At 34.5% G+C, this 9,220-nt stretch overlaps 2 protein-coding genes across 5 annotated transcripts; one reads left to right on the top strand and one right to left on the bottom strand.

Moving 5' to 3' along the window:
- The first annotated feature begins 3,027 nt into the window (after positions 1 to 3,027).
- On the top strand, positions 3,028 to 4,581 carry LOC125188978 (phosphatidylinositol transfer protein 3-like). The gene is made up of 6 exons (XM_048086116.1): positions 3,028 to 3,381; positions 3,452 to 3,710; positions 3,793 to 3,829; positions 3,931 to 4,036; positions 4,117 to 4,227; positions 4,316 to 4,581. The coding sequence occupies exons 1-6, from the start codon at positions 3,214 to 3,216 to the stop codon at positions 4,430 to 4,432; spliced, it is 798 nt and encodes a 265-aa protein (XP_047942073.1). The 5' UTR covers positions 3,028 to 3,213; the 3' UTR covers positions 4,433 to 4,581.
- On the bottom strand, positions 4,334 to 8,870 carry LOC125188976 (glycine--tRNA ligase, mitochondrial 1-like). Of its 4 annotated transcripts, XM_048086112.1 has the most exons (11): positions 8,672 to 8,870; positions 8,107 to 8,270; positions 7,139 to 7,521; positions 6,919 to 7,036; positions 6,521 to 6,715; positions 6,216 to 6,440; positions 5,957 to 6,016; positions 5,654 to 5,734; positions 5,111 to 5,516; positions 4,768 to 5,008; positions 4,334 to 4,428 (listed from the first exon to the last, which is right to left on the bottom strand). In XM_048086112.1, exons 1-10 carry the CDS (start codon positions 8,793 to 8,795, stop codon positions 4,791 to 4,793), a joined length of 1,974 nt encoding a protein of 657 aa, XP_047942069.1. In that variant the 5' UTR covers positions 8,796 to 8,870; the 3' UTR covers positions 4,334 to 4,428; positions 4,768 to 4,790. The 4 variants fall into 4 exon arrangements, with proteins under 4 accessions (XP_047942069.1, XP_047942068.1, XP_047942070.1 ...); XM_048086111.1 differs by lacking the exon at positions 4,334 to 4,428 and having other exon boundaries at positions 4,525 to 5,008; XM_048086113.1 differs by lacking the exon at positions 4,334 to 4,428 and having other exon boundaries at positions 4,525 to 5,008; positions 8,107 to 8,262; positions 8,672 to 8,804.
- Positions 8,871 to 9,220: the final 350 nt, after the last annotated feature.

The following is a 9,220-nucleotide window of genomic DNA, read 5'->3' as shown; positions in this document are numbered from 1 at the left end:
AATGTGATACCTTTTCAGTGCGGAATTAGGGAATTAATCACCAATTTATAAATGCCATTAATGAGTGATTAAAGGAGGGAGCTTTTGTTATAGTTAGGATGTCACAACAAAGAGTGGTTGCAAGCAAACACTTTTCTTTCTGACTTTGCAATAAAATGAAATCTTGATTCAAGTGTTTTTTCGTTGAACATTTATAACTATAATGAGCGTAATCAAGTTAATCACAACTTTCACCGATTAAGAAGTTACTTGTAGTACATTTATAACTATAAATTTTTGCATCTGTAAAAATAAAATGTCTATATCAAGAAATAAAAAGAGTACCAAGTACAAATCAACATATGAGGAAAATTAAGCTAATATGTACAAACTTTTTAATGGAAAAGTTTTGTGGGTGGCATGTCTCAGAAACATTAATAAGTTCCATTCAATAGTTTGATCGATGATTTATCAAAAAATAAGTTTTGCAGTTGGCATGTCTCACAGACTTGAACTTAATATAGCTGTTTTTAGGGTTATTGTGGCAACATTTTAAGTGTCGTTCGATTACTATGACTAATTAACATATAATCTTACAAGGTAGCAGTGACCAATATTTATTTTGGGTCAATAGCCATTTAAATCATGAATTTGGTCAAATTCTAGTTTGTCCATGAACTTTAAAATTGAAAACTAATCACAAAGTTTCAATTTCCTCAATTGTTTCATCCATGCACCAAATATCGTCTTTTAACGATATTAAAAACAATGTGTTCCATTAAAATAAGTTTTTTGTCTTTTATATGCTTATATTTTCACATTTCTCTTCTTATTTTATCGAAATATTGTCATTTTTAGTAACACAAAAAGATGTCACTTTGAACATGGATTGGACAATTGAGAAAAATTGAAATTTCGTAATTTAATATTTCAATTTCGAAATTCATGGGACAGAACAGAATTTGACCAAACTTAATTTTTAAAATTGCTATAATCCCTTTATTTTATTCATTCATCTCTGTGCTCGTAAGAAATGCACCAACATTAATGAAATTGAAGAAGTATTAGTTTCTCGATGACCATCTCTTCTAAGTTTTAAAGTTGTCAATTTACATAATTCCCTGAGCAGCATGATTCAATAATTTGTCATCGTGGCTTCACCTGCCAAATGAAACTTCTTCATGAACTAAAATAGAAAATTATTCTAAACTTTTATAAAGAAATGGAAAGTTTCCTACCTTTATGGCCATATATATATAGGGAGAAATGATATGCTACATACCTTATACCTTATGTGAGCTCCTTATATGAGCACTACTCTCGTTTGACACACATTTAGGGTTGTTCGTTTCGATTTATCTATTTAGTTTTACTCTAATACATTAAAAAATGTTATTACAATTTTTAATTTCACAAAACTCATAAAAATCAAAGCTCGATTTGCTCGATTTCTCAATAATTTCAAATAAATGAATAAAATAATAAATCAAGCTTTGATTTTTATGAATTTTGTGAAATTAAAAATTGCAATAACATTTTTTAATGTATTAGAATTAAGCTAAATAGATAAATCGAAACAAACGATACTAAACGTGTGTCAAACGAGAGTGGTGCTCATATAAGGAGCCCACATAAGGCATGTAGCATATCATTTCTCTATATATAGGTATCTATATATATATATATATAGGGATGTATTCAGGTCAGAACGCTAAGTATAAGTAAAACTCAAAACACTTGCAATCCATTGGATCTTATGATCTAACGGTTAGATTAATGCCACGTGTCATCTAATGATGTAGAATTTTAGACTAATAATGTAGCTCGAATAATAATGTAGCACTTTAGTTTAATAATGTACAGTTTTAGTCTTACAATGTACATTTCTAGTCTAATAATGTACATCGGCTAATAATGTAGATTTTTAGTATGATAATGTAACTAATCACAACCATCCAATCTAATGATCCAAGGGCTGTGATTAGTGCTGTGTTTTACACTAAGATGTTGTAAGGACCCTAACACACCCCTATATATATATATATATATATATATATATATATATATATATATATATATATTAAGATCAAGCTCAAGGTCACGAATCCGGTGTCTTTACCATTTTGCTTACTTTGAATCTCCACCTAATCTGGATTTAAAACTGTGTTATATTCACAAAAGCTAATCAAATGAGTCCATCGATTTGGAATAAATCTAATACGAGTTAGTTAATTTCTTTTATATATGTTGTAAATTTTGGTTATGATCCTAATTTTCCATACATTTTATCATGTATTTCAAGCTAAATTGATATCTCTAGCACCTTAACACACTTTTATGAAATATTAAAAATTTTAAATATTCTTATAAAACATTAATTGAACTTCTGTGTCTTCACGGCTAATAATTCATATTTAGTTTTTTTATTTATAAAATAATAAATTAATTAATTTTAGTTTAACTCTTTTCGTCTCCAATGCGTCTTTTTTTTTTATGGCTCATGCTTTAAGAAATGTGAAAATATATGAATTAAAAAAATTACGTGAGACTCATTTTTACTAATTTTATGATGAGATATAAGTAGAATGAGTTAACGGAATGTGATGTCCAGTAAAATGAGACAAGTAACAGGGGACATATCAGAATGAGAAATTTAATTGCGGACAAAGATGATATATATGGAGTAATTTTTTTAAAATTTTATTGTCCATAAATTTTAATTATATTTTATCAACCACTAAATTTTAATAATTATTGTATAATTATTTAATATATTTCTTTTACTAATTTTATTTTATTTTTATAATTATTTAAGTATATATGGATATTTGCTACAGTATTCTTACTCAATCATTTGTGAAACTGGTCCAATCGGTCAAGTTGTGGATCAGTAATTTCGTCGGTTGTGTTATCAATCTCAATTGACTAAAGTTTAATACCCATAACAACTTCTAGAAAGCTATATTCCAAACAAAAAACATAGCATTAGCACCAAGACAGGAAAAATCAACACAAATTGCCAAACAAGTCAATAAATATGAATTTCCAAACTTGATGGCCAAATCACATGACTTTTCCTTCTCCCTTGAGCCCCCTACCTCCATCTTGCCTAAATGTAATTAATCTGCCTAAGCTCTTTCATTCTGTGACTGAAATTCATCACAGTTTCCAAATTCAATAAACACAACTACACATAGAATATTTCCATAATCTTACTTCATAATTAAATCCCAGATGGAGAAAACTTTGAATCAAGAAGTAGAAGAAAAGGAAGAAGAAACATTTTACTCTCCCAATTGTATAGAGGAGAAAAATGAAGAGATGCAAAGCAATGGTGATGAGGAAAAAAAGAAGACTCATCAATTGAGAGAGTTAGCTGCAAAGCAAGATCCAGCTTGCAAGGTATGTAGTACAGCATGCTCCAAACACACACACACAGAGCATGAGATAATGAAAACTGGAAATTATGCAGGAAGTAGATGAAGCGACATTGAGAAGATTTCTTCGTGCTCGTGATCTTGACATCGGGAAGGCTTCCGCGATGCTGATCAAGTACATGGCATGGAGGCGAAAATTCGTCCCAAGGGGCTCGATTTCAGCATCTGAGGCTCCCAATCACATAGCACACAACAAGGTGTTTATGCAAGGCACGGATAAGAGAGGCTGTCCCGTTGCACTCGTTTTCGGTGCTAAGCATTTTCCCAGCAAAGGAACATATGAAGAACTCAAACGTTAGTACTATACTTACATATATATTCTATTTTTTGCAACAACAGTTTATGAATTACTGTATTATTTTAATTGTTTTTTCAGGTTATGCAGTTTATGCTTTGGATAAGATATGCTCGAGGTAATAATGAATCTAGTCATGCTACATATTTCTGACATTTAGAAATTTCTATGAGCATTTTCTAATTAAGTACTAATTTGGTTTGGGTTTTTTTATGCAAGAATTCCTTATGGGGAGGAGAAGTTCACAATAATTGTGGATCTTGAAGGATTTGGCTACTCCAACAGCGATGTTCGAGGGTACATTGCAGTTCTTTCCATTTTACAGGTGCGAGATAACAATCGTCATCAAAATAAGTTTAGATTGCATTGACGTCCCTACTAACTGTTTCAATCCGTATGTGATAGGATTATTACCCGGAAAGACTCAAGAAACTATTCTTTGTTCATGTATCGTATGTATTCATGACGGCATGGAAGATTGTGTACCCATTTGTTGACAAAAATACCAGAAAAAAGGTCAATTTCGGCTTCACATAAGCTTTGATTGGAATTATACTATGCTTCTTTTTTGAAGAAATATATCTGATATTTTAGTGCTATGCAGATCACATTTGTTGACAACAAGAAACTACAAAGTGCTCTGCTGGAAGAGATAGATGTAGATCAGCTTCCACAGATTTATGGAGGCAAACTGGAATTAATCCCAATTCATGATGCCTAAATCAAGAAAGGCATATATTTATTAGAATTGTGTAATTGGTATAGCATGCTACATATTTGTAATAGTAACTTGTAAAAGGGGTAAGATATTGATGACAGATAACATCATCCCACATTAAGGAATTGAATTCATCAATCTTGCATGACTAATATACAAAGTTTAAGACAGGAATGGAATTGGCACAAAATGTGTAGTGACCCAAAAAAACAAATCAAAGTAGCTCAACCACTTTGGCTGAAAGAGAGATTGTGTGATTAGATAAAGAATGTCACTATTATTGTGTGAAAGAGGTAAAAGAATGATAACATTTAGCGAGGATTGTATGATAGGCCTACCTAACGAACCAACTCAGTGTTGGTCACGGCAAATGAGTTGGATACCTCAACAAAACACCACCCCAACTGACTGAGCCATCTGTCAGTTGCTTGACCACAGACACCACCTCATCAACCTTCACACGAATCTGCTGCTTGCTATCTCTCTCTCGAACAGTCACAGAGGACGTAGAATCAACTGTAATGGCAAAAGGAACTCCAAGCTCATCGGTCCTAGCATATCTCTTTCCTATAGAGGTCCCTGCATATTTTAGGTTCGCTGTAATTAGGGTTTATTGATCAACTATGGATAATGGAGTGTGCACAATCTTCAAGATAAAGATAACTCTCCACAAGAGAGTACCTGTTACATCAATCTTGTACGAAATTCCAGAAGCCGTCAGTGACTTGGCAATCTGCTTAGCAACCTCCTCATATTCTTGGTTCTGAACGAGGGGAAACACTGTGCATTTGATGGGAGCTACCAGTGGAGAGAAACGGAAGACGTTCACTTGCTCATCACCGCATTTACTAGGCCTCGTGTAAAAAGAGTGCTCATAAAGACAGTATATGATCCTTCCAATTCCAAATGATGGCTCGATGACCGATGGTGTGAAAACCCTTTGATGTTCCTTTCTCTTCTCTTTGGAAATGGACACCATACTATTCTTTATAGTGACAACTTTGTTAAGAGCGCAAACACGGAAGGTGGCCTCTCCCTTATCTTCCAAACTCGCTTTCATCTTCAATGCTTCTTTCTCGCCCATCACCTGATTTCAAGTTGAATCAGTTTTTGCAGAAGTGGTAAATCATGAGTAAAAAGATAAAGCAAACATAAATGTGATGCCTCATTGAGTAAATAAATAATGTTGAAACATGAGATAATACTACATATATAACAGAATACCTCTAATGCTTCCACCACCATCTTATGATCACCTTTGAAAGCAAGACCGAGCTCCTTTTTAACTGGAACTATGGTAAGTTTCTGAAGAAGATGAAAAAGTATCAGAAAGAAAGCTTGAAAAACAAACATATGTTTCTGAAGATAGGGCAAATCAATGCAATTTCTCCCAGTTATGAAGTTATGATAGTGAAATATGAAATGCCTGACACCCTCCGATTATAGAAAAAGACGGGCCTTTTGACACTTTAATCATGATCTCTATAAGAATGTGTGGTGTAGAGTGAACTAAGAGCGAAGACAGACCTCGACTTCTCTAGGCTGTTCATACTTTTCGTATGCCACCAAAGGTACACTGCTTCGATCCTGCAAAAGTAGAACTATAAACATCATATCTCTCTGTAGCATAAAGAGAAATATTTCTGCCTCTCACAATTATCACTTGACGAAATGCAAATGTTTTCTTCTAGAAATTGCTTGAGAAACGCTCTCTCACACAAGACATATCTGCCCCCAATAAATAGCACAGGCACAAAGAAGATTAGTAAATGAGGCGAACACTTACCGCATGAGCCTGCAGATCATATGCTGATCTATCGGCAATTCCAACACACTCGACCCAACCATAAGAGCTTTCTATTTCAGCATCCCAACAGTCTACGGAATAGTGTGCCATCTCATTTCCCAGATGCTGGCGGAAATGCAGACGATCTTTTGCAATTCCAAGTTGAGTTAAAAATAAGTATACTCTCCCTATATAATAACCAAGTGTTTCATTATCAATGATCCCCTGAGACACGGAAAGCACACTGGTGATATTAGGAGTGAGAGAGAGAGAGAGAGAGAGTCTCAGCAAGAAGATATAGAAACCTGAGAAACTGCTTCGCCAATAGTCAACCTTCTTGTTGGTTGTCCAGACATCTGGTCTTCTCTTGGGAATATAAATAATTCCAAGTCTGAAACCTCGGAAAATTTAGGAAAGGACTTGTCTTTAGGATCCACAAAATGTTCAATCTCAGCAAGCGTAAATTCACGGACCCTTAAAAGGCCTTGCCTTGGAGAGATCTGCAAAGTTCACATGTTGGTATATGCTGAATCGTATTAAAAGCAACTAAGAAAAAGAAGAGAAACTAAGACGGAAAAAAGGAATAGCTATCCATATAATTAGAAATAGTCGCAAGACTTTCTTTGTCTTTTTGGACATAAAATTGTATATTGGACTTTGTGGGTCGTGTGTTGTGCACTAATAGTAAGATTGCATACTAGACCTCATTTCTGAAAGCTTGACCAATCTGTGCAGCTGCAAAAGGAAGCTTGTTGCCATTATAGTAGTATAAGTCCTTAAAGTTCACAAATATACCTTGAGCCGTCTCCGGACGCATGTATCTGCAGCAAATTCGACTAGCTAAGTTAATCGAAGAGTGTGCATATCCATTTTGTATGTTTACGTATTGGTGGAAAATAAAAATCAGACTTGTAGATTCTCACCCAGAGCTGGATCCAGATGGCCCAATTGATGTCTGAAACATAAGATTGAAAGGATACGGGTTTGAGAGAGAGTTTTTAGTATCTGGAGCAGTAATGCGGTACTCCTTAATCTTCGCACAGATCTCCTCTGCAGAGAAATCATCCAAAACAGCGAGAATGTGTCTCAGTTCAGCTGCCTCCTCAGCGCTAAGTTCATGGTCTTTCTCTAGCTTGTCTTTGCAGAAATCCTTGAGCAAATGATCTGCTCGGTGACAGGCTCCTGTCTTTTCATCTTTGACCATAAGGTCAGTGAACTTATCGACATGACCGGATGCCTCCAGTACAATGCCTGGCGTGACACATGGGCAATCAACTTCTAACATCTTCTCTTCAAGTACAAAATGCTGTGAAATTCAAATAGTTATGAACAAAAACATCATTTATATTTTTTGTTTGTGAACAAATAACGTGACAGAATTAAGTGAACTCAGAGATGAATTGCAGTTTGCAAGTAAGAGTTTTACTATGTCAGGGAAGAACGAAATTTCAAAGAGTGTATATCCATGAAATCTAGTATTCTGTTTCAAATACAAAGACGTAAAGCGTGGAAATAGAAAACCTTAATATACAAATGCAACCAGTAATCTAACAAACATACAAAAAGTTAATACCAAAGAATCTCATTATATCTCGATTTTTCACCGTCAGTCCTTGCAGTCATCATATACACGGTTAACATCTTTTAGTCAATAAAATAACTACTGTAGGAAATGATTTATCTCAACTGAAGTGAAATCCTAATCAACATTGCAAAGGAATTGGTTGTAACATCTCCATTGTCCATACTAAACCAACATAAAATGACAATCACGTGGTCATGGAAGGAAAACTGAAACAATCTTAAACCATCAAATCAAACCATATCAAACTTCCTATCCTTCGACTATGACACAAACCAAAGTATATGGAAAAATGGGAAGTGTGCTAACCTGGCGCCAAAAGGCAAGGATGTTGGCCTTGACAGCGCAACCAGGTGGGCCATAATCGTAAAGTCCAGCAACACCACCGTAGATTTTGAAGGAAGGGATATAAAACAAACGGCGCTCTAGTGTGTTAACAACAGCTTGCCTGAATGCCTCTCGGTTCTGGGATTCTTGCACGGCATTTTAGATTTTCAGCATACAATAATAAGAATAAGATCTGAATCCACCAGTTTCCATCAAGAAAGATAGTAGTTCTTCACAAGAATAGGATTATACCGAGTTATGCAATCATTATTCAAATTCTAACCAAACTAAGACAGACATATCAACCTCAAAACATAACAGCTGAAGTCGCAGAGGATTACTAATTAATCATGTAATTCATGATAAATCAACATCGCATTTGACAAGCTATAAAAATTGAGTCTTGATCAGCAAAACAGTCTCCTTTTTCCCATACTCCACTAGAAAGTGTACATAAGCAAGAAAAGGGCTAAATCATTCCCAAAACTACAATTAACCTTAAACCCCACCAAAAATTACAAATTGAGTAAAATGGGAGGCAAATAACCTGTTCTAGAACAGGGGGGTTGAGGTGAAAACACGGTTGAATAAGCCTTGGAGGTGAAACAAACAGCACCACTCCGACCAGATGGCGGCCACAGACAAAATGCTCTCCTCTTCAAGACTTCCATTAACGACGGATTTTCACAACACTTTGCACTAGCATAGCAGGGGTCGAAGCTGATTTTTTTTTCTGCTGTATCACTGAATTTTATTTTTGGCAAGGAGAAAGTTTTAGTTTTTGGCCCAAAATATTTATATTTCCGCATGTGCAAAATTACAAATACAATTAATTTTACCCTACAAAAATTGAAAATAATAGAAGCAAATGAAAATCGACTAATAAAGTGGTTTCTGTTTATTTTATTTTTATTTGTACATTATATTGTAAAATAACACAATAGATAGATCTGTCTTAATTTTTGTTGATTCCGGGAGAGGATGTACATAGTATAATTTCCCGAACAAATACCAGATGTATTTGCAATCGTTCTTTGTTTATTACTTATAGGGGGTTGTGATCTATGAAAAACTAAATATGGAGTAATACAATACG

Source organism: Salvia hispanica, chromosome 5, assembly GCF_023119035.1.
Source record: "Salvia hispanica cultivar TCC Black 2014 chromosome 5, UniMelb_Shisp_WGS_1.0, whole genome shotgun sequence".
Classification (NCBI taxonomy): domain Eukaryota; kingdom Viridiplantae; phylum Streptophyta; class Magnoliopsida; order Lamiales; family Lamiaceae; genus Salvia; species Salvia hispanica.
Note: the sequence above shows the minus strand (reverse complement) of the source record. Positions and strands in the feature narration are given on the sequence as shown.